A 25,000-nucleotide genomic window follows, 5' to 3' on the forward strand; every position below is an offset into this window, starting at 1 on the left:
CATAGTGTCCAGGGATGTGCAGGTTAGGGTGGGTTGGCCATGGGAAATTGTCCCATAGTGCCCAGAGATGTGCAGGTTAGGGTGGGTTGGCCATGGGAAATTGTCCCATAGTGTCCAGGGATGTGCAGGTTAGGGTGGGTTGGCCATGGGAAATTGTCCCATAGTGTCCAGAGATGTGCAGGTTAGGGTGGGTTGGCCATGGGAAATTGTCCCATAGTGCCCAGAGATGTGCAGGTTAGGGTGGGTTGGCCATGGGAAATTGTCCCATAGTGTCCAGGGATGTGCAGGTTAGGGTGGGTTGGCCATGGGAAATTGTCCCATAGTGTCCAGGGATGTGCAGGTTAGGGTGGGTTGGCCATGGGAAATCGTCATGTGTAAATGCAGAGTAATGGGTTTGGGTGGGATACCCCTCGGAGGGTGGGTGTGGCCTTGATGGGCCAAAGGGCCTGCTTCCACACTGTCGGGTTTGGGTGAAGTCACATTTCCCCCACGTTATATTCCAATTGGGCCAAGCTGTTCGTCTCCACCTGAGCCCGGCTCCATCCCTGTGCAGATTCAGTGCTGCCCTCAGCAGCTCAGTTCCCTCCCACACCCACCTTTGTGATCAACGTGAGGGTAGCATAATCCCTTCCCTCGCTGCGACTGAGTTTAAACATCTGAGACACTTGTTCGAGAACCCAGCCCCCGTTATCCCAGCTCACTGTCTACTTCTGATCTGCCAATCCTCTGTTCTGACCAACAAGGGAGTTAGAAATCCTTATTTATTGCATTGAGTAATGTACAATCCCAAATAACAGATGCTGAACTAATTGGTTCACGGTTATTTTAACGCCCTTTTCAAATAAAGGTGTTCCACTGGCAATTCTCCAACCCTCTGGATATTTTCCAGAGTCCAAGTTAGATTAAACACAGAAAATCTTAGAATCCTGACGCAGTGGAAACAGGCCATTCAAATATCAAAGTAATTCTACAGCCCAGAAATAGACCCTTCGGCCCTCCACACCTGAGCCTATCCAAACCTACTGTCGAAACCTGTCGGTCAATTCCTAAGCATCTGTATCCCTCTGCTCCCCACCTGCTCATGCATCTGTCCAGACGCATCTTAAATGGATCTACCATGCCTGCCCCTACCACCTCTGCTGGCAACGCATTCCAGACGCCCCCCCACCCTCTGTGTGAAGAACTTGACGCATGTATCCTCCTTAAACTTTACACCTCTCACCTTGAAACAGTGACCTCTCGTTCTTCAGCCCAACTCATCAACAGCGACCCTCCGAAGAGTAATACACCCAGTCCCATTCCCCTGACCCTATTACTCAACATTTACCCCTGACTAATCCACCCTAACCTGCACATCCCTGGGCACTATGGGACAATTTCCCATGGCCAACCCACCCTAACCTGCACATCCCTGGACAGTCGGGAAAGAATTGGATTGATGGGCTTTGTTGGCAGGGGCTCAAAGAATGACAGACAGGGAGGGGAAACGCTCAGCACTGACCCTCCGACAGTGCCCACTCCCTCAGGACTGACCCTCCGACAGTGCGGCACTCCCTCAGCATTGACCATCCGACAGTGCCCACTTCCTCAGCACTGACCCTCCCACAGTGCCCACTCCCTCAGGACTGACCCTCTGACTGTGCCCACTCCCTCAGCATTGACCCTCCGACAGTGCGGCTCTCCCTCAGCACTGACCCTCTGACAGTGCAGCACTCCCTCAGCACTGACCCTCAGACAGTGCCCACCCCCTCATTACTGACCCTCCGACAGTGCAGCACTCCCTCAGCACTGACCCTCTGACAGTGCCCACTTCCTCAGCACTGACCCTCCGACAGTGCGGCACTCCCTCAGCACTGACCCTCTGACAGTGCAGCACTCCCTCAGCACTGACCCTCTGACAGTGCCCACTCCCTCAGCATTGACCCTCCGACAGTGCGGCTCTCCCTCAGCACTGACCCTCTGACAGTGCCCACTCCCTCAGCACTGACCCTCTGACAGTGCCCACTCCCTCAGCACTGACCCTTCGCCAGTGCACACTCCCTCAGCACTGACCTTTCGCCAATGCACACTCCCTCAGCACTGACCCTCCGACAGTGCCCACTCCCTCAGCATCCAGAGACGTGTAGGTTACATGGATTAGCCATGGAAAATGCAGGGTTTATGGGATGGTTTAGGGAGAGGGATGCTCTACAGAAGTTGGTGGAGACCTGATTGGTTGTACTTCCTGTATCAACACTGGAGGGATTCAATGCCCATTAGGTCCCTTTTATATCTTTCCCCTCTCATCCTAAACCTATGCCCCTCTAGTTCTGGACTCCCCCACCCCAGGGAAAAGACCTTGTCTATTTACCCTATCCATGCCCCTGATAATTTTATAAACCTCTATAAGGTCACCCTCAGCCTCCGACGCTCCAGGGAAAACAGCCCCAGCCTGTTCAGCCTCTCCCTGTAGCTCAGATCCTCCAACCCTGGCAACATCCTTGTAAATCTTTTCTGAACCCTTTCAAGTTTCACAACATCTTTCCGATAGGAAGGAGACCAGAATTGTATGCAATAATCCAACAATGGCCTCACCAATGTCCTGTACAGCCGCAACATGACCTCCCAACTCCTGTACTCAATACTCTGACCAATAAAGAAATGCATACCAAACGCCTTGCCCCTCCTTCTCCTCACACAGTGTGTCAAGGCTTAATCTCTCTGTCTCACTCAGCCATCTTTCGCCTCCTTGTTTCTTGCCAACTGCAGGGGCAAAACCATGTCGAACAGGCTGGAGGAGAGGTGCTGAATGGTCTCCTGTTCCTGTGTAAAGGCTGGAGGAGAGGGGCTGAATGGTCTCCTGTTCCTGTGTAAAGGCTGGAGGAGAGGGGCTGAATGGCCCCTGTTCCTGTGTAACAGATAATGCCTGATCTCTGAGGGTCGGAACAGCCCAGGTCTGTGAGCTTTGATGAGTTTCTCCAGCTGGCAGGCTGATGTTTGGTGTTGGAGGCTTCGAGGTGTGGGATCCAGGGGGGTGCGGAGCCGAGCTGATCTCACTCTATGTCTGTCTTTCTCGTTGTGATCAGGCCCCTGCACATCGCTGTGGTCCAGGAGGACAGCGCAATGGTCGATAAACTCATCCAACTCCTGCAGCTGGGGAGAAAGGACCTGGATATTTACAATAACCTTCGACAGGTAAGGGTCCGAAACAGACTGCGACAGAGAGAGGGAGATTAACGCACACTCACAGGGCAGAGGCACAGGGGAGAGAGAGGGAGAGATTAACACACACTCACAGGGCAGAGGCATGGGGGAGAGAGAGGGAGAGATTAACACACACTCACAGGGCAGAGGCACAGGGGAGAGAGAGGGAGAGAGAGACACAGGAGAGAGACACACTCAGACAGACAGAGAAAGACACACACACACACACACACACACACACACACACACACACACACACACACACACACACACACACACACACACACCCGACCACTAGAGAGACACACACAGAGGAGAGAGATGAGAGAGACAAGGGGAGAGAGAGAGGAGAGCGACACAAATGAGTGAGACATGAGAGAGAGAGACACACACACACACAGAAGAAAGAGTGACACATGAGACAGAGGCACAGAAGAGAGGGAGATAAAAGAGAGCGAGAAAGACAGGAGAGAGAGACAGGAGAGAGAGAAGCACAACAGAGTGAGATGAGAGAGAGGGAGAGACAACAGAGAGAGGGAGAGACAGACAAAGAGAGAGAGAGCGAGAGAGAAGAAAGAGTTTAACACAGACATGTAAGGGGGGGGTGGGGGGGCGAGAGAAAGAGAGAGAGCCAAATACACAAAAGTTAGAGAGATGTGCACATGCAAAGGAGGGAAATCAAGAGACAAAAGAGAGAGAGAGAGACACACACACACCCATACACAGAAGAGAGGCATGAGAGAGAGACACGCACATGTTGGGGGAGATTGTTCTGCTGTGTATACAATGGTGCAATTTGTGAAAGGTTGTGATGATGTGAGAGAGAATCTTTCTAACGTGGAGAGTTTGTTAATGTCTGGAAGGCACTGCCTGCTGGTGTCATGGAGACAGGAGCTGTTGAGACGTCGGATGGTTCAGTTCTAGTCACCAGGTTATCGGGAGGATGTGGAAGCTTTGGAGAGGGGGCAGAAGGGGATTTCCCAGGATGGTATGGAGGGAAGGCCTTCTGTGGAAAGGCTGAGGGACTTGAGAGTGTTTTCATTAGAGAGAAGGTTGAGAGATGCCTTAATCGAGACATACAAGCTCATCAGAGGGTGAGACGGGTGGGCAGTGAGAGATTTTTCCTCAGATGGTGATGGCTAGCACGAGGGGGCACAGCTTTAAATTGAGGGGTGGTAGGTATAGGACAGATGTTCGGGGTAGTTTCTTTACTCAGAGAGATGGAACGCCCTGCCTTCAACAGTAAGCGACTCAGCAACTTTAAGGGTGTTTAACTGCTCATTGGGTAGGCATATGGATGAGGATGGAATCGTGTAGGGTAGATGGGCTTCAGTGAGCTTTGAGAAGATTTGTAGCTCAGGTTGAGGTCTTGCTCGATGAGCTGGACTTCAGCTTGGTATCACAGGTCAGCTCAAGCATCGAGGGCCAAAGGGCCTGGACCGCGCCCAGAATGTTCTCTGTTCGATGGCTGGTTGGAAAGGAATGGGGTGCAGGAAGGCATGATGGTCAGACAGCAACGCTGGAGAGAGTCAGTGGGCTGCACAGAGACGAGGGGCCAAACGGCCTCGGACTGCAATGTCAGGATTCAGTCAGTTTCTCGGTGACCTATTGAAATGTGGGAGAGGAAATGAGACTTGTTTTAAACATCAACCTATTTACTTGAGCTGTGAGTTAACCAGCCAGTTAATGAGTAATCTCTTGTCATACCTAGTTTCCGTGTAGATCCACCCAAAGGAGGAATCTTAGTTAATGTTGGAGAGGAGCAGGTCAGGGTGTTCTTCCTGAGAAACAACAGGGAGCCACCGGGAGCTTGAGATTAAAATAACACCAATGTTTTCTCAGTATTAAAGTGGTTCAGCGTGTTTGACCTGAGCCTCACCTTCTCTCAAAATCGACAGATCCTGGATTTCTCTGGGTCGTAGGTTCACTGCACAGAGAGAGAGAGAGAGAGCGGGAAAACTCACAGGGTCAAAGTGATCTTCGGACAAAGTGTGGAGTCTGAGCACTTCACACAGAAACATAGACAATAGATACAGGAGCAGGCCATTTGGCCCTTCCAGCCTGCACCGCCAATCCAATGCAATCTCAGGATCCCATTCCCACCCTCTCCCCTTGACCCCTTTAGCCCCATGATCCACATCCAGCTCCCTCTTGGATATATCTAATGAACTGGCCCCCAACAGCTTCCTGTGGGAGAGAATTCCACAGGTTCCCAACTCCCTGAGTGAAGACATTCTCCCTCATCTCAGTCCAGAATGGCTTCCCCCTTTATTCTGAGGCTGTGACCCCCTAGTTTTGGATTCCCTCAACGTTTCTCCCACATCCAGCCTGTCCAGTCCCGTCAGGATTGTATAGGTTTCTATGAGAATCCATGCCCACATTCCCCTAAATTCCAGTGAGTCCAAGCCCAGTGGATCCAGCCTTCCCTCATGTGTCAGTCCCGGGAATCAGTCTGCTGAACCTTCACAGGGATCCCTCACTGGCGGGAATGTCCCTCTCTCAAGACTAGGAGACCGAACCTGCGCACAATCCTCAAGGAGTAGCCTCAACAAGGCGCTGGGTAACTGCAGCAGGACGCCCTCACTGCAATACCCCAATCCTCTCGCTAGGGAGGCCAGCACGTCATCAGCTCCCCCTCACTCCTTGCTCCCCCCTGCCTGCCAGCCTTCAGGACTTGTTCCACTGAGACAGCCAGGTCTGGTCACATCTCACCTCTTGCTGAACAGCTTTGGAGAAGGGGTTGGGGGTACGTGCGGAGAAGGGTTTATGGGGTGTTCCCTTCAGAGAGGGAGGGTGAGATTGTCCCTCTAGGAGCAGAGAGACGGTTAAGGGAGAGATAGAATCAGGTCGTTTGGAATCACAGCGATGGAGGGAGACGGCGTTCCCAGGAGGGTCGGTCGCCAGAGGGACGGGCGAGGGGAATGGGCAAAGCTGTGGTGTTGAGGAGGAGCATTTGTCTATTGTCCCAGCGAGTTGTGAGGCACTGCCAGGGAGGGAGCAGGATTGACGGGGAGCTGTTCCTGGAAAGCGGGGCATGGGGGACAGATGGGGACCGGTCAGGACCGAATCAGAAAGGTCACTGAGTAGGTCACGCCTGGGGTCGCACACCTGAGAACTGGGAAGTGTGGTGCTGGAAAAGCACAGCAGGTCTGGCAACATCCGAGGAGCAGGAGAGACGGCCATGAGCCCTTCTTCAGGAACGTCAGGGGGTGGGAAAGGGGGTTGAGAAATAAATGGGAGGGGGTTCTGGGGATGGGGTGAAGGTAGCTAGGAAGGCGATAGGTCAGAGTTGAGGGTGGGGTGGATAGGTGGGAAGGGAGATGGACAGGTAGGACCATTCAAGAGGACGGTGCCGAGTTGGAGGGTTGGCTCTGGGATGAGGTGGGGGGGGAGGGGAGATGAGGAAACTGGAGAAATCCACATTGATCCCCAGTGGTTGGAGGGTGGAAGATGAGGCCTTCTTCCTCCAGGCGTCAGGGGGGGTGAGGGTTTGGAGATGGAGGACCTGCATCTCCTTGGGGGAGTGGGAGGGGGAGTTGAGATAGTCAGCCGCAGGACAGTGGGGGGTTGCTGGGTGCGTAGAGAGAGAGAGAGAGAGAGAGAGAGAGAGAGAGTCGTGTTGTGCCAATTGGCAATCTCAGGGTGATAGGGGCACAGACGATGGGCTGAAGGCCTTTATTCTGCACTGTCATGACTCCATGGTGAGATGGAGAGGAGAACAGTCTCCCCTCCCTTGTGGATCATCCCTAACCCCTGCTGGTCTCTCTTAGCTTCCCTGAGGGCAGGGACACTTATCGAGACCGATGGTCACAGTCTCCACCAGACATGAGGAGGCAGTGGCTGAACAGTGTGACCACTGGGTTATCTGCCCGGAGACACGGATAATGTCATGGGGACCGGGGTTCAAATCCCACCCGGGGCAGACCGTGCAATCTGAGCACAATAAAACAATAGTCTGGTTTTAGGAGACCAGGGACAACCATGGATTCATTGTCAGGAAGAATCCCATCTGGTTCACTCAGAAGGGGGAGGAATCTGCCATCCTTCCCCAGACTGGGCCTAGACATAACTCCAGACCCACAGGCTGACTCTTCACTGAAAAGATTTACAAGGATGTTGCCAGGGTTGGAGGATCTGAGCTACAGGGAGAGGCTGAACAGGCTGGGGCTGTTTTCCCTGGAGCGTCGGAGGCTGTGGGGTGACCTTATAGAGGTTTATAAAATCATGAGGGACATGGATAGGGTAAATAGACAAGGTCTTTTCCCTGGGATGGGGGAGTCCAGAACTAGAGGGGCATAGGTTTAGGGTGAGAGGGGAAAGATATAAAAGGGACCTGAGGGTGGTACGTGTATGGAATGAGCTGCCAGAGGAAATGGTGGAGGCTGGTACAATGACAGCATTTAAAAGGCATCTGGATGGGGACATGGATAGGAAGGGTTTGGAGGGATTTATTATTTTTTTTATTTATTAGATTAGATTTACAGTGTGGAAACAGGCCCTTCGGCCCAACAAGTCCACACCGACCCGCCGAAGCGAAACCCACCCATACCCCTACATTTACCCCTTACCTAACACTATGGGCAATTTAGCATGGCCAATTCACCTGACCCGCACATCTTTGGACTGTGGGAGGAAACCGGAGCACCCGGAGGAAACCCACGCTGACATGGGGAGAACGTGCAAACTCCACACAGTCAGTCGCCTGAGGCGGGAATTGAACCGGGTCTCAGGCGCTGTGATATGGGCCAGGTGCTGGGAAATGGGACTGGATTAGGTTAGGATATCTGGGTCAGCATGGACGGGTTGGGCCATGGGATTGGTATCATAGCGCCCAGGGATGTGCAGGTTAGGGTGGATTGGCCATGGGAAATTGTCCCATAGAGCCCAGGGATGTGCAGGTTAGGGTGGATTGGCCGTGGGAAATTGTCCCATAGTGCCCAGGGATGGGCAGGTTAGGGTGGATTGGCCATGGGAAATTGTCCCATAGTACCCAGGGATGTGCAGGTTAGGGTGGATGGGCCATGGGAAATTGTCCCATAGTACCCAGGGATATGCAGGTTAGGGTGGATGGGCCATGGGAAATGCAGGGATGGAATAAGTGGCTGGCTCTGAGTGTGATGCTCTTTGGAGGGTCAGTGTGGACCTGATGGGCTGAATGGCCTCCCTCCACCCATTTGGGATTCTGTGGTGAAAAGAGCAGTCATGTGGTTGTGGCAGTGAGCAAGAAGAGTGGGTGTTTTGAGAAGCTGGAGAATGTAATTTTAATGGGACCCTTGCTTTTCTGGATGTACAATCATAACTTGGGATCTTTCTGTGCTTGGGACAGGGTGCAGATGACGTTCAGAAAGAGTTGTCAATATTCAGAGATAGTACAAAGCCGACAGCTTTATTTTAATATGGGCACAGAGTACAAGAGCAGGAAGGTGGTATTGAACATGTTTGAGATAGTCTTCAGTTGGAGTATTGTCCGCTCCTCACTTTAAGAAGGACGTGCGTACGTCATGGAGAGAGAGCGCAGATCCGAGTTGCAGGAATGGTTGGGGAGGTGAGAAGCTTCAGTGATGAGGGTAGATGGGAGATACTGGAGATGTCTCCTTTAGAGAGGGACAGGTAATGCTGTTCGAAGAGGTTTGAGAGAACTTTCCCCGACTGTGTGTCGTAACTGTCCCGGCCCATCAAAGGGCTGCAGATTGTAAGGTGATTTAAGTACTGACTGACCGACAGTGCCCACTCCCTCAGCACTGACCCTCCGACAGTGCCCACTCCCTCAGCACTGACCCTCCTACAGTGCCACTCCCTCAGCACTGACCCTCCTACAGTGCGGCACTCCCTCAGCACTGACCCTCCGACAGTGCCCACTCTCTCAGCACTGATCCTCCGATAGTGCAGCACTCCCTCAGCACTGACCCTCCGACAGTGCGACACTCCCTCAGCACTGACCCTCCGACAGTGCCCACTCCCTCAGCACTGACCCTCCGACAGTGCCCACTCTCTCAGCACTGACCCTCCGACAGTGCAGCACTCCCTCAGCACTGACCCTCCGACAGTGTGGCACTCCCTCAGCACTGACCCTCCGACAGTGCCCACTCCCTCAGCACTGACCCTCCGACAGTGCTGCACTCCCTCAGCACTGACCCTCCGACAGTGCTGCACTCCCACAGCACTGACCCTCCGACAGTGCCCACTCCCTCAGCACTGACCCTCCGACAGTGCTGCACTCCCTCAGCACTGACCCTCCGACAGTGCTGCACTCCCTCAGCACTCACCCTCCGACAGTGCCCACTCTCTCAGCACTGATCGTCCAACAGTGCAGCACTCCCTCAGCACTGACCCTCCGACAGTGCCCACTCCCTCAGCACTGACCCTCCGACAGTGTGGCACTCCCTCAGCACTGACTCTCAGACAGTGCCCACTCCCTCAGCACTGACCCTCCGACAGTGTGGCACTCCCTCAGCACTGACCCTCCGACAGTGCCCACTCCCTCAGCACTGACCCTCCGACAGTGCTGCACTCCCTCAGCACTGACCCTCCGACAGTGCTGCACTCCCTCAGCACTCACCCTCCGACAGTGCCCACTCTCTCAGCACTGATCCTCCAACAGTGCAGCACTCCCTCAGCACTGACCCTCCGACAGTGCCCACTCCCTCAGCACTGACCCTCCGACAGTGCGGCACTCCCTCAGCACTGACTCTCCGACAGTGCCCACTCCCTCAGCACTGACTCTCTGACAGTGTGGCACTCCCTCAGCACTGACCCTCCGACAGTGCCCACTCCCTCAGCACTGACCCTCTGACAGTGCCCACTCCCTCAGCACTGACCCTCCAACAGTGCGGCACTCCCTCAGCACTGACCCTCCGACAGTGCCCACTCCCTCAGCACTGACCCTCTGACAGTGCCCACTCCCTCAGCACTGACCCTCCAACAGTGCAGCACTCCCTTAGCACTGACCCTCCGACAGTGCAGCACTCCCTCAGCACTGACCCTCCCACAGTGCAGCACTCCCTCAGCACTGACCCTCTGACAGTGCGGCACTCCCTCAGTGCTGCATGGGGAAGGCTGACCTGGTAAACGTTGCTGGCGGAGGTGTGTAGCTCATCTATTTTTGCACTGGGTGGGGGAACAGAGTGAGAGAGACTGCAGAGGGAAGTTAGAGACGTCCTGGAACATTTTGAGTGGTTAGATTTCTGCGTTTAGCGTCAGGTCCAATCCTGTCTGACGACCTGAATTCCACGCAGCCAGACTTGAATCTGAATGCGGTTGGCCTGTTGGCTTTCGTGAAATGGAGGAGCTGCCAAAAAGTGTGTTATTGTGTTGGACTGGCCACCTGCCAGACAGGAGGGCAAAAATGATCAGGAGGTGCTGGGATTGAGGCCAGCGTAGAAAGTACAGTCACTGAACAAATTTACCGAATACCAGAGTGAGTCTGATAAAACAAAGCATTGTCTCATTTCACTGTGATCTCAGTTATCAGGACCTGGTGTTCGACATGTCTTTCAGGAGAACTCTCTGGGATTTTCCCTCACACACACACACGAACAGACACTTTCATCATCAGTTAGCAATTGCACAATGGCTTCATGAATAAACAGTTCCCTCTGCACCATCCCCCTCGCAGGATGGGGACAGCACAGGGTTAGATACAGAGTACATATATATCTCTGTAACTTCCTCCTGCCCCTACACCCCCTCCCAATCTCTGTTACCTGCCTCCAGCCCCTACACCCCCTCCCTATCTCTGTAATCCCCTGTAGTCCCTACACCCCCTCCCTATCTCTGTAATCCCCTGCAGTCCCTACACCCCCTCCCTATCTCTGTAATCCCCTCCAGCCCCTACACCCTCTCCCTATCTCTGTAATCCCCACCAGCCCCTACACCCCCTCCCTATCTCTGTAACCCCCTCCAGCCCCTACACCCCCTCCCTATCTCTGTAACCCCCTCCAGCCCCTACACCCCCTCCCTATCTCTGTAACCCCCTCCAGCCCCTACACCCCCTCCCTATCTCTGTAACCCCCTCTGGTGGTGAGGCGTTGGGGGAGGTAGGGGCTAATTTGCGGTGGTGTTGGAGATTAGGGCCTGTTGGGGGTGGATGGGTGATGGGTTTCTGGATTATCTGAAATGGGCCCGTCCCCTCAGACTTTCTGCTTGCTCTGGCTGATCTATTTGCCTTGGTTGGGCCTATCACAGGCCCTAGCTAATGTTACTGGATTAGGTACAGGGTCACAGTGAGGGTCTCTCTCTCTCTCTGTGCCCTGTGTGTGTGAGGGTCTCTCTCTCTCTCTCTCTCTCTCTCTATGCCCTGTATGTGTGAGGGTCTCTCTCTCTCTCTCTCTGTGCCCTGTGTGTGTGAGGGTCTCTCTCTCTCTCTCTCTCTCTATGCCCTGTGTGTGTGAGGGTCTCTCTCTCTCTCTCTCTCTATGCCCTGTATGTGTGAGGGTCTCTCTCTCTCTCTCTCTCTGTACCCTGTGTGTGTGAGGGTCTCTCTCTCTCTCTCTCTGTGCCCTGTGTGTGTGAGGGTCTCTCTCTCTCTCTCTCTCTCTATGCCCTGTGTGTGTGAGGGTCTCTCTCTCTCTCTCTCTCTATGCCCTGTATGCGTGAGGGTCTCTCTCTCTCTCTCTCTCTCTCTGTACCCTGTGTGTGTGAGGGTCTCTCTCTCTCTCTCTCTGTGCCCTGTGTGTGTGAGGGTCTCTCTCTCTCTCTCTCTCTCTGTGCCCTGTGTGTGTGAGGGTCTCTCTCTCTCTCTCTCTATGCCCTGTGTGTGTGAGGGTCTCTCTCTCTCTCTGTGCCCTGTGTGTGTGAGGGTCTCTCTCTGTGCCCTGTGTGTGTGAGGGTCTCTCTCTCTCTCTGTGCCCTGTGTATGTGAGGGTCTCTCTCTCTCTCTCTCTCTGTGCCCTGTGTGTGTGAGGGTCTCTCTCTCTCTCTCCCTCTCTCTGTGCCCTGTGTGTGTGAGGGTCTCTCTCTCTCTATGCCCTGTGTGTGTGAGGGTCTCTCTCTCTCTCTCTCTCTCTCTGTGCCCTGTGTGTGTGAGGGTCTCTCTCTCTCTCTCTCTCTCTCTCTCTGTGCCCTGTGTATGTGAGGGTCTCTCTCTCTCTCTCTCTCTATGCCCTGTGTGTGTGAGGGTCTCTCTCTCTCTCTCTCTGTGCCCTGTGTGTGTGAGGGTCTCTCTCTCTCTCTCTCTCTCTCTCTCTATGCCCTGTGTGTGTGAGGGTCTCTCTCTCTCTCTCTCTCTCTCTGTGCCCTGTGTGTGTGAGGGTCTCTCTCTCTCTCTCTCTCTCTCTATGCCCTGTGTGTGTGAGGGTCTCTCTCTCTCTCTCTCTCTCTCTGTGCCCTGTGTGTGTGAGGGTCTCTCTCTCTCTCTCTCTCTCTGTGCCCTGTGTGTGTGAGGGTCTCTCTCTCTCTCTCTCTCTCTCTCTCTCTCTGTGCCCTGTGTATGTGAGGGTCTCTCTCTCTCTCTCTCTCTATGCCCTGTGTGTGTGAGGGTCTCTCTCTCTCTCTCTCTGTGCCCTGTGTGTGTGAGGGTCTCTCTCTCTCTCTCTCTCTCTCTCTCTATGCCCTGTGTGTGTGAGGGTCTCTCTCTCTCTCTCTCTCTCTCTGTGCCCTGTGTGTGTGAGGGTCTCTCTCTCTCTCTCTCTCTCTCTGTGCCCTGTGTGTGTGAGGGTCTCTCTCTCTCTCTCTCTCTCTCTCTCTGTGCCCTGTGTATGTGAGGGTCTCTCTCTCTCTCTCTCTCTATGCCCTGTGTGTGTGTGAGGGTCTCTCTCTCTCTCTCTCTCTCTCTCTCTGTGCCCTGTGTGTGTGTGAAGGTCTCTCTCTCTCTCTCTCTCTCTCTATGCCCTGTATGCGTGAGGGTCTCTCTCTCTCTCTCTCTCTCTCTGTACCCTGTGTGTGTGAGGGTCTCTCTCTCTCTCTCTCTGTGCCCTGTGTGTGTGAGGGTCTCTCTCTCTCTCTCTCTCTCTGTGCCCTGTGTGTGTGAGGGTCTCTCTCTCTCTCTCTCTCTCTATGCCCTGTGTGTGTGAGGGTCTCTCTCTCTCTCTGTGCCCTGTGTGTGTGAGGGTCTCTCTGTGCCCTGTGTGTGTGAGGGTCTCTCTCTCTCTCTCTCTCTGTGCCCTGTGTGTGTGAGGGTCTCTCTCTCTCTCTCTCTGTGCCCTGTGTGTGTGAGGGTCTCTCTCTCTCTCTCTCTCTATGCCCTGTGTGTGTGAGGGTCTCTCTCTCTCTCTCTCTCTATGCCCTGTATGCGTGAGGGTCTCTCTCTCTCTCTCTCTCTCTCTGTACCCTGTGTGTGTGAGGGTCTCTCTCTCTCTCTCTCTGTGCCCTGTGTGTGTGAGGGTCTCTCTCTCTCTCTCTCTCTCTGTGCCCTGTGTGTGTGAGGGTCTCTCTCTCTCTCTCTCTCTCTATGCCCTGTGTGTGTGAGGGTCTCTCTCTCTCTCTGTGCCCTGTGTGTGTGAGGGTCTCTCTCTCTGTGCCCTGTGTGTGTGAGGGTCTCTCTCTCTCTCTGTGCCCTGTGTATGTGAGGGTCTCTCTCTCTCTCTCTCTCTGTGCCCTGTGTGTGTGAGGGTCTCTCTCTCTCTCTCTCTCTCTCTGTGCCCTGTGTGTGTGAGGGTCTCTCTCTCTCTCTCTGTGCCCTGTGTGTGTGAGGGTCTCTCTCTCTCTCTGTGCCCTGTGTGTGTGAGGGTCTCTCTCTCTCTCTCTCTGTGCCCTGTGTGTGTGAGGGTCTCTCTGTGCCCTGTGTGTGTGAGGGTCTCTCTCTCTCTCTCTCTCTCTGTGCCCTGTGTGTGTGAGGGTCTCTCTCTCTCTCTCTCTGTGCCCTGTGTATGTGAGGGTCTCTCTCTCTCTATGCCCTGTGTGTGTGAGGGTCTCTCTCTCTCTCTCTCTCTCTATGCCCTGTGTGTGTGAGGGTCTCTCTCTCTCTCTCTCTCTCTCTGTGCCCTGTGTATGTGAGGGTCTCTCTCTCTCTCTCTCTCTCTCTCTCTCTCTGTGCCCTGTGTGTGTGAGGGTCTCTCTCTCTCTCTCTCTCTCTCTGTGCCCTGTGTGTGTGAGGGTCTCTCTCTCTCTCTCTCTCTCTCTATGCCCTGTGTGTGTGAGGGTCTCTCTCTCTCTCTCTCTCTCTCTGTGCCCTGTGTGTGTGAGGGTCTCTCTCTCTCTCTCTCTCTCTCTGTGCCCTGTGTGTGTGAGGGTCTCTCTCTCTCTCTCTCTCTCTCTCTGTGCCCTGTGTGTGTGAGGGTCTCTCTCTCTCTCTCTCTCTCTCTCTGTGCCCTGTGTGTGTGAGGGTCTCTCTCTCTCTCTCTCTCTCTCTCTCTCTGTGCCCTGTGTGTGTGTGAGGGTCTCTCTCTCTCTCTCTCTGTGCCCTGTGTGTGTGATGGTCTCTCTCTCTCTCTCTCTCTCTCTCTCTCTCTCTCTCTCTGTGCCCTGTGTGTGTGAGGGTCTCTCTCTCTGTGCCCTGTGTGTGTGTGAAGGTCTCTCTCTCTCTCTCTCTCTCTGTGCCCTGTGTGTGTGAGGGTCTCTCTCTCTGTGCCCTGTGTGTGTGAGGGTCTCTCTCTCTCTCTCTCTCTCTCTCTCTGTGCCCTGTGTGTGTGAGGGTCTCTCTCTCTTTCTCTCTCTCTCTCTCTGTGCCCTGTGTGTGTGAGGGTCTCTCTCTCTGTGCCCTGTGTGTGTGAGGGTCTCTCTCTCTGTGCCCTGTGTGTGTGAAGGTCTCTCTCTCTCTCTCTCTCTGTGCCCTGTGTGTGTGAAGGTCTCTCTCTCTCTCTCTCTCTGTGCCCTGTGTGTGTGAGGGTCTCTCTCTCTCTCTCTCTCTCTGTGCCCTGTGTGTGTGAGGGTCTCTCTCTCTCTCTCTCTCTCTCTCTGTGCCCTGTGTGTGTGTGTGAGGGTCTCTCTCTCTATGCCCTGTGTGTGTGTGTGAGGGTCTCTCTCTCTCTCTCTCTCTATGCCCTGTGTGTGTGAGGGTCTCTCTCTCTCTCTCTCTCTGTGCCCTGTGTGTGTGAGGGTCTCTCTCTCTCTCTCTCTCTCTGTGCCCTGTGTGTGTGAGGGTCTCTCTCTCTCTCTCTCTCTCTCTCTGTGCCCTGTGTGTGTGTGTGAGGGTCTCTCTCTCTATGCCCTGTGTGTGTGTGTGAGGGTCTCTCTCTCTCTCTCTCTCTCTCTCCAGTGGCATGGCCTTCCTTGTCTAGGTGTTTTCATTCGATGTCCTCTGTGGGGTCGTGGTGGATTTGCCCTTGTTATCTGACCATCTCCCCTCTCTCCCTTCCTCTTGATCCCGCCCGAAGTGTTTTTTTTAATTGGAGGTGAGCGGACAATGCCAATTGTGCGCCAACACGTGGCACCCCGGCCCAGCATCACCCCACCCCCGCCCCCCTCGGGTTCACCATCACTGTAGGCCGGAGGGAAGGTCAAGTGTGCAGCAGCTCGGCCTAGTTCCACTTTGAAAGCCTGCTCCCTCTGCCTCTCCCTCAATCCTCTTTTCCTCCTCCGCTGTCCCTCAGACGGAGAGGATGTGGGACTGCCGTGCCTGATAGACAGGGGAATACCAGACAGAGACAAGAAAACAATAGACCCACTGCACAGCCACCGCCACTCAGATCGGGGCTCTCTCTCTCTCTCTCTCTCTGTCTCTGCCTCTCTCTTTCTCTCTCTCGGTGTCTCTCTCTCTCTCTCTGTCTCTCTCCCTCTCTCTCTCTCTGTGTCTCTCTCTCTCTGTCTCTCTCTGTCTCTCTCTCGCTGTCTCTCTGTCTCTCTCTCTCTCTGTCTCTCTCACTCTCTGTGTGTCTGTCTCTCTATCTCTCTGTGTGTCTCTCTCTGTCTCTCCCTCTCTCTCGGTCTCTCTCTGTCTCTGTCTCTCTCTCTCTGTCTCTCTCTCTCTCTCTCTCCCCCCCCCCCCCTCTCTGTCTCTCTCTCTCTCTCTCTCCCTCTCTCTCGGTCTCTCTCTGTCTCTCTGTCTCTCTCTCTCTCTCTCTCTCCCCTCTCTCTCTGTCTCTCTCTCTCTCCCCCTCTCTCTCTCTCTCTCTCTCCCCCCTCTCTCTCTGTCTCTCTCTCTCTCTCTCTCTCTGTGCCCTGTATGTGTGAGGGTCTCTCTCTCTCTCTCTCTCTATGCCCTGTGTGTGTGAGGGTCTCTCTCTCTCTCTCTCTCTATGCCCTGTGTGTGTGAGGGTCTCTCTCTCTCTCTCTCTCTCTCTGTGCCCTGTGTGTGTGAGGGTCTCTCTCTCTCTCTCTCTCTCTCTCTCTGTGCCCTGTGTGTGTGAGGGTCTCTCTCTCTGTGCCCTGTGTGTGTGTGTGAGGGTCTCTCTCTCTCTCTCTCTCTCTCTCTCTGTGCCCTGTGTGTGTGTGTGAGGGTCTCTCTCTCTCTCTCTCTCTCTCTGTGCCCTGTGTGTGTGAGGGTCTCTCTCTCTCTCTCTCTCTCTCTCTGTGCCCTGTGTGTGTGTGAGGGTCTCTCTCTCTCTCTCTCTCTCTCTCTGTGCCCTGTGTGTGTGAGGGTCTCTCTCTCTCTCTCTCTCTCTCTCTGTGCCCTGTGTGTGTGAGGGTCTCTCTCTCTCTCTCTCTCTCTCTGTGCCCTGTGTGTGTGTGAGGGTCTCTCTCTCTCTCTCCAGTGGCATGGCCTTCCTTGTCTAGGTGTTTTCATTCGATGTCCTCTGTGGGGTCGTGGTGGATTTGCCCTTGTTATCTGACCATCTCCCCTCTCTCCCTTCCTCTTGATCCCGCCCGAAGTGTTTTTTTTAATTGGAGGTGAGCGGACAATGCCAATTGTGCGCCAACACGTGGCACCCCGGCCCAGCATCACCCCACCCCCGCCCCCCTCGGGTTCACCATCACTGTAGGCCGGAGGGAAGGTCAAGTGTGCAGCAGCTCGGCCTAGTTCCACTTTGAAAGCCTGCTCCCTCTGCCTCTCCCTCAATCCTCTTTTCCTCCTCCGCTGTCCCTCAGACGGAGAGGATGTGGGACTGCCGTGCCTGATAGACAGGGGAATACCAGACAGAGACAAGAAAACAATAGACCCACTGCACAGCCACCGCCACTCAGATCGGGGCTCTCTCTCTCTCTCTCTCTCTGTCTCTGCCTCTCTCTTTCTCTCTCTCGGTGTCTCTCTCTCTCTCTCTGTCTCTCTCCCTCTCTCTCTCTCTGTGTCTCTCTCTCTCTGTCTCTCTCCCTCTCTCTCTCTCTGTGTCTCTCTCTCTCTGTCTCTCTCTGTCTCTCTCTCACTGTCTCTCTGTCTCTCTCTCTCTCTCTGTCTCTCTCGCTCTCTGTGTGTCTGTCTCTCTATCTCTCTGTGTGTCTCTCTCTGTCTCTCCCTCTCTCTCGGTCTCTCTCTGTCTCTGTCTCTCTCTCTCTGTCTCTCTCTCTCTCTCTCTCCCCCCCCCCCCCCCCCCCCTCTGTCTCTCTCTCTCTCTCTCTCTCTCTCTCTCTCCCTCTCTCTCGGTCTCTCTCTGTCTCTCTCTCTCTCTCTCTCTCCCCCTCTCTCTCTGTCTCTCTCTCTCTCCCCCTCTCTCTCTCTCTCTCTCTCCCCCTCTCTCTCTGTCTCTCTCTCTCTCTCTCTCTCTCTGTCTCTCTCTCTCTCTCTCTCTCTGTCTCTCGGGGGACTGAGTGCAGAAGTGCAGCCTGAGGCCTTGTTGACTCATGCTCCAGTCAAGGGTAAACCTGCTCAGGAATGACCTGTGTCAAGGCTGGCTCCCTTATCTTGCCCTTCCCTCACTCCAAGGTACCGGATATTCTCTCCTTGCTCCCGGAAATGTCCGGCCAATGAGCCACACCCAGAATCTGCAGGGATTGGGCCAGAGTCCAGAGTGTGGCGCTGGAAAGGCCCAGCAGGCCAGGCACTATCCGAGCAGCAGGGGGGATCACAGTCGAGAGTGTGATGCTGGGTGCTGCCTGACCTGCTGTGCTTTTCCAGCACCTCACTCTCGACTCTGATCTCCACCACCTGCAGTCCTCACTTTCTCCGAGGGAGTGAGTCAGGCCTATCCCACTCTCCCCGGGCCTATCCCACTCCCACCCAGGGCCTATCCCACTCCCTCCCCCCCCCCCCGGGGCCTATCCCACTCCCCCCCGGGGCCTATTCCACTCTCCCACAGGGGCCCTATCCCACTCCAGCTGTGGATCCACTCTGCCTATATCTCTCTGTGTCTGTGTCTCTGTCTGTGTCTGTGTCTGTGTCGGTGTGGGTGTGGGTGTGGGTGTCTGAGTGGGTGTGGGTGTGGGTGTGGGTGTGTGTGTGTGGGTGTGGGTGTGTGACCCTCTTGAAAAGGATGGATTGATTCGCTGTGGGTGTGTGTTTCTCTCTCTGTGTCTCTCACTTTTGACCTGCATATCTGAGTGTGTGCATATGTGTGTATGTGCGTCTGTATCTCTCTGTGTCTCTCTCAGTTTGCATATGTATGTGCATGTTTACATGTGTGCGTGTGTGTGTGCCTGTGTCTGTTACGGTCAGTATCTGTGTGTGTGTGTGTGTGTGTGTGCACACGCGCCTGAGTGTATGTCTGTGTCTGTTGCGGTCAGTGTCTATGTGTGTGTGTGTGTGTGTGTGTGTATGTCTGTGTCTGTTGCGGTGTGTGTGTGTGCCTGAGTGTATGTCTGTGTCTGTTGCAGTCAGTGTCTGTGTGTGTGTGTGTGTGTGTGTGTGTGTGTGTGTGTGTGTGTGTGTGTGTGTGTAAAGTTCTTTCAGTGTCTTTCTCCCCTGTGGTCTATCTTTCTCCCTCACCCTGTTTCTACCTCCGTCCATGTGCGGGTGTCTCCCTCCACCTCGCTCTCTTTTTCTCCCCCTCCAGATGAGTCAATCTGTTCTGGAACTCGGGTCTGAAGTTCAGTCGGAGTGTCAGTGTGTGTGCACAGTACTGAGTGCACGCTCTCCCCTCACACCACCCCCCCTCCCCCCCCCCCTCCCCTCCCACGGCCTGACACTTGCTCACAGGGACAGCCCCAGCCCAGCACCTGCCAGCAGCAGGCTGTCTCAGACAGAAACCCTTCCTTCCCATAACAAACCATCACAGTCTACAACCCTGAGGGAAATAATCAGGAAATGTTCGCCACATTACAGGCTAATTCACACACTGAGGCCATTCGGCCCTTTGGCATTCCAATTGTGCTATCCACCCCTCCCCACACCGCAACTTGTAACATTCCATAAAGCTTTCCAAATCATCAGTTTCTTGCTTAGCTACAGCTTCCCATTTATTCCCTTTCCTTATCTCCCTCCCTGTGGCTCCCTCCAACTCATTCCCTCTGTCTCGGTCTCTCTCTCCCTGTATTTCACACTGAGTGGGAGCATTAGGGAGACCAGGAGGGGGTTACAGAGATGGGGAGGGGGTATAGGGGCTGGAGGGGGTTACAGAGATAGGGAGGGGGTGTAGGGGCTGGAAGGGGTTACAGAGATAGGGAGGGGGTGTAGGGACTGGAGCGGGTTACAGTGATAGGGAGGGGGTGTAGGGGCTGGACGGGGTTGCAGAGATAGGGAGGGGGTGTAGGGGCTGGAGGAGGTTACAGAGATAGGGAGGGGGTGTAGGGGCTGGAGGAGGTTACAGAGATAGGGAGGGGGTGTAGGGGCTGGAGGGGGTTACAGAGATAGGGAGAGGGTGTAGGGGCTGGAGGGGGTTACAGAGATAGGGAGAGGGTGTAGGGGCTGGAGGGGGTTACAGCGATAGGGAGGGGGTGTAGGGGCTGGAGGGGGTTACAGAGATAGGGAGGGGGTGTAGGGACTGGAGGGGGTTACAGAGATAGGGAGGGGGTGTAGGGACTGGAGGAGGTTACAGAGATAGGGAGGGGGTGTAGGGGCTGGAGGGGGTTACAGAGATAGGGAGGGGGTGTAGGGGCTGGAGGGGGTTACAGAGATAGGGAGGGGGTGTAGGGACTGGAGGAGGTTACAGAGATAGGGAGGGGGTGTAGGGACTCGAGGAGGTTACAGAGATAGGGAAGAGGTGTAGGGGCTGGAGGGGGTTACAGAGATAGGGAGGGGGTGTAGGGGCTGGAGGGGGTTACAGAGATAGGGAGGGGGTGTAGGGACTGGAGGAGGTTACAGAGATAGGGAGGGGGTGTAGGGACTCGAGGAGGTTACAGAGATAGGGAGGGGGTGTAGGGGCTGGAGGGGGTTACAGAGATAGGGAGGGGGTGTAGGGACTCGAGGAGGTTACAGAGATAGGGAGGGGGTGTAGGGGCTGGAGGGGGTTACAGAGATAGGGAGGAGGTGTAGGGGCTGGAGGGGGTTACAGAGATAGGGAGGGGGTGTAGGGACTGGAGCGGGTTACAGTGATAGGGAGGGGGTGTAGGGGCTGGAGGGGGTTACAGAGATAGGGAGGGGGTGTAGGGACTGGAGGGGGTTACAGAGATAGGGAGGGGGTGTAGGGACTGGAGGAGGTTACAGAGATAGGGAGGGGGTGTAGGGGCTGGAGGGGGTTACAGAGATAGGGAGGGGGTGTAGGGGCTGGAGGGGGTTACAGAGAGGTGACAGAGTCTCACTGATTGGGAGTGATATTGTGTGGTTGGAGGTAAAGATCTCACCTCAAGGTATAGTCAGTGACAACTGCACTCCCCACCTCCCCCATACATTAAGTCGGAGGAGCAGGGGACTGATCCCCAGAAGACGGGAGACGATTGGCAGGTTAGCGTGACCTTGGTCATTGGTGAGATTAGAGAGTCCGTTCTTAAGGGTGAGATTATGGAGAACATGCTCAAATAAGGCTGGGTTAGCACGGTTTCACCATGGGGAGGCGATTCCTGACAAACCTGTTAGAATTCTTCGAGGAGGTAATGAGCAACTTAGACGAGGGAGACGAGGTTGAGATGATGTATTAGGATTTCCAGAAGGTGTTTGACCAGGAGCCGCACAGGAGGCTGTTAATGACGATAAGAGCCCGTGGTGTTCAGGGCAAGGTCCTGGCCTGGATAGAGGGTTGGCAGGAGGCAGAGAGTGGGGGATAAAGGGCTCTTTCTCAGGATGGTAACTGGTGACTGGTGGAGACCCGCAGGGGTCAGTGTTGGGGACCACAACGATTCACGTTACACATTAACGGTCTGGACAAAGGACCTTGTTGCTACGTTTGTAGGTGACACAAAGATAGGGGGGAGGGATAGGTGGTCCTGAGGGAGCAGGGAGGCCGCAGAAGGACAGGTTCAGGGAGTGGGCAAAGATGGAGTACAGTGTGGGAAGGTGTGAGGTCATGACCTTTGGTAGGAAGCAGAGAGACATGGACTACATGGGGAAAGGTTTCAGTAATTGGAGGCACAAAGGGACTGTGGAGTCCTGGTTCAGGATGGTCTTCAGGTTAATTTGATTTGATTTATTACTGCCGCATGTACCTGAGTACAGTGAAAGGTTTTGTTTTGCGTGCAGTGCTGACAGATCACACCGTATCACTGAGTGATAGATCAGAGCAGGGGATACAGCTGCAGGGAAGGGACACACACAGCGAGATCGACGTTCGATGTGAAATTTGAGAGATCCGTTCAGGAATCTAATGACAGGGGGGCAGAAGCTGTTCCTGAACCTGTCGGTGGGTGTGTGTTCACGCTCCCGTACCTTCTGCCTGACGGACGGGGGGTGGGAGGGGATTATAACCGGGGTGGGAGGGCTCGGTGAGGAGGTTGGCTCCCTTCCCGATGGAGTCCCGTGGATGGGAGGTTGGTTCCCGTGATGACCCACCACCTTCTGTAGTTTCTCACCGTCCCCCCAGGACAGAGGAGTTTCCATACCAGGCCGTGTCACACCCCGGACAGTACCCTCTCAACGGGGCATCTGTAGCAGTTGGTGAGGGTCCGTATGGACAGGCCGGAGGCTCCTGGGGAAGAGGAGGCCTTGCTGTGCCTCCTTGACCTTTCGCTCCTCCGTGAGTGGTCTAGGATGGATTGTCGATTATCGTCACTCTGAGGGACTTGAGGCAGGTTCAGTTGGCAGTGAAGATAGTAAATGCAATGTTACTGTTCATTTTCTGGGAGTGTTCAAATCCCAGAGCAGGGATGACCTGCTGGGGCTGTACAAGGCCCTGGTCAGACTGCATTGGGAATATTGTGGGCCAATATAGTATTGGGAATATCTAGGGAAGGACGTGCTGGCCTTGGAGGGGTCCAGAGGGGGTTTACAAGAACGATCCTGGGGGGTGGAGGGTGTGTCGTACGAGGAGAGGTTGAGGACTCTGGGCCTGTACTTGATGGGGTTGAGAAGGACGAGGAGGATCGAGCAGGCGAAAGTGAGGACTGCAGATGCTGGAGTCAAGATTAGAGAGAGGTGCTGGAAAAGCGCAGCAGGTCAGGCAGCATCCGAGGAGCAGGAGAATCGATGTTTCGGGCAAAAAGCCCTTCATCTGGAATGAGGGATCTGATTGAGTCTTACAGAAAACTGAGGGGGCCTGGATAGAGTGGGCACAGGGAAGACATTCCCTCCAGGAGGAGAGACCAGGGCCCGAGGGCAAGGCCTCAGGGGGAACGGGACCACCCTTTGGAACTGAGACGGGGAGGAATTTCTTCAGCCGGAGGGTGGGGGGATCTGTGGGAACCATTGCCGCAGAGGGGGGACACGTCACTGAGTGTGTATAAGATTTGGAGATGCCGACGTTGGACTGGAACGGACAAGGTTAAAAGTTACACAACACGAGGTTATAGTTCAACAGGTTTATTTGGAAGCACTAGCCTATTCCACCACCACCCGATGAAGGAGCTGGGCACACTAACCTGGTGTTGAGCCAGAGATAGAGGGGTTCCTGATTAGTGAGGGGGTCGAGGGCTACAGGGAGATTGGGGTTGAGGAACACTGTCGAATGGCGTAGCAGATTTGAAGGGCTGAATGGCCCAAAGCTGCTCCCGTATCCGATGGTTTCAGGGGATTCTCTGGGAGGGTATCCATGAGGGAGCTTTTGGAAGCAGGGTGAGGGGGATGGCGAGGGAGAGCGCTGAAGGACGGGCAGTGAGCTGTTCACCTTTGACCCAGTCCCACAGATATCACTCGTGGTTTCCGATAACCGGCCTATTCCAGGGCTGAGAGAGCAAGGAAGAGAAACTTGAGCGCACAAGCGCCAAGCGAAAATTGTCTGTGAGACGTTGGCAGTCGATTCCACCAACAGCAAACCTTCCCCCCCCCCCCCCCCCCCCACAACCCCACAACCACCTCAACCCTTCCCTTCCGCGCCCCTCCCCCCCACACACAAACCCCACCCCACTGTCACCGTCTCCCACCCAGACCCCAAGTTCCATCAGGGGCACAGTGGTTTGAAACTGAAAGTGAATTGCACCTCTCAGTGCTTAGAAACACAATTGAGAAACCCAGCCTTGAAGCTCAGTTTCGGAATGAGTGGGTTCCCTCACACACAGAGAGAGAGAGAAAGAGAGAGAGAGAGAGAGAGAGAGAGCCAGACGCTGCAAACAATTCCCTGATCAGTGAGTTCATCAGAGTGTACTGCACCTCTCCCCACCTCGGCCTAGTTCCCAGTGAGGATTAACCCTTTATCCACCTGCCTCGCTAGTTACAGACAGCAGGCACTGGATTCCCAGTGAGGATTAACCCTTTACCCACCTCCCCCCAACCCCCCCCAGTTACAGACACCAGTGCCCACTCCCTCAGCACTGATCCTCCAACAGTGCAGCACTCCTTCAACACTGACCCTCCGACAGTGCGGTACTCCCTCAGCACTGACCCTCCGACAGTGCGGCACTCCCTCAGCACTGACCCTCCGACAGTGCGGTACTCCCTCAGCACTGACCCTCTGACAGTGCCTACTCCCTCAGCACTGACCCTCCGACAGTGCGGCACTCCCTCAGCACTGACCCTCTGACAGTGCGGTACTCCCTCAGCACTGACCCTCCGACAGTGCCTACTCCCTCAGCACTGACCCTCCGACAGTGCGGCACTCCCTCAGCACTGACCCTCTGACAGTGCGGTACTCCCTCAGCACTGACCCTCCGACAGTGCCTACTCCCTCAGCACTGACCCTCCGACAGTGCGGTACTCCCTCAGCACTGACCCTCCGACAGTGCGGCTGTTTTTCTTAGAGAGAAGAAGGTTGAGAGGTGACTGATGGAGATATATAAGATAATCAGAGGGTTAGATAGGATGGACAGGGAGAGCCTCGTTCCTTAGCTGGTGATGGTTAGCACAAGGGGACATAGCTATAAATTGAGGGGTGATAGATAGAAGACAGAGGTAGTGTCTTTACTCAGAGAGTAGGAGGGCTGTGGAACGCACTGCCTGTAACAGTAGGAGACTCGCCAACTTTAAGGGCATTTAAATGATCATTGGATAAACATATGGATGAGAATGGAACAGTGTAGGTCAGATGGGCTTCAGATTGGTTCCACAGGTCAGCACAACATCGAGGGGCCGAGGGCCTGTACTGCACCGGAATGTTCGATATAATATTCCTTCAAAGCTAGGTTCACCAGGAACATTTACCCAGCTGGCATCTGGTTACAGCTTCACCAGGAACTGGCTATTGTTTAAACTGGAGAGTTCCTGGAAATCTGGAAGCGAATTCTTTGGTGAGGCCACTGTCGGAATATTGTCTGCAATTCTGGTCTCCCCGCTATCAGAAGGAGGTTGTGAAACTTGGAAGAGTTCCGAGAAGATTTACAAAGATGTTGGCAGGGTTGGAGGATCTGAGCTACAGGGAGAGGCTGAACAGGCTGGGGCTGTTTTCCCTGGAGCGTCGGAGGCTGAGGGGTGACCTTATAGAGGTTTATAAAATCATGAGGGACATGGATAGGATAAATAGACACCGTCTTTTCCCTGGGGTGGGGGAGTCCAGAACTAGAGGGTGTAGGTAAAGAGTGGGAAGGGAAAGATTTAACAGGGACCTGAGGGGCAACTTTTTCACCCAGAGGGTGGTACGTGTATGGAATGAGCTGCCAGAGGAAGTGGTGGGGG

At 54.5% G+C, this 25,000-nt stretch overlaps 1 protein-coding gene across 1 annotated transcript in view; it reads left to right on the top strand.

Annotated features, from left to right (window-relative positions):
• The window catches only part of bcl3 (BCL3 transcription coactivator), a 65,821-nt gene that overhangs the window by 18,201 nt on the left and 22,620 nt on the right, over positions 1–25,000 (top strand). Inside the window, exon 3 of the mRNA XM_060852498.1 lies at positions 3,066–3,174. Within this exon, the coding sequence (XP_060708481.1) occupies positions 3,066–3,174 (109 nt within the window). The remainder of the gene's footprint in view (positions 1–3,065; positions 3,175–25,000) is intronic.

The sequence above is a fragment of the Hemiscyllium ocellatum genome, chromosome 38 (genome assembly GCF_020745735.1).
Source record: "Hemiscyllium ocellatum isolate sHemOce1 chromosome 38, sHemOce1.pat.X.cur, whole genome shotgun sequence".
NCBI classification, from domain to species: Eukaryota; Metazoa; Chordata; class Chondrichthyes; order Orectolobiformes; family Hemiscylliidae; genus Hemiscyllium; species Hemiscyllium ocellatum.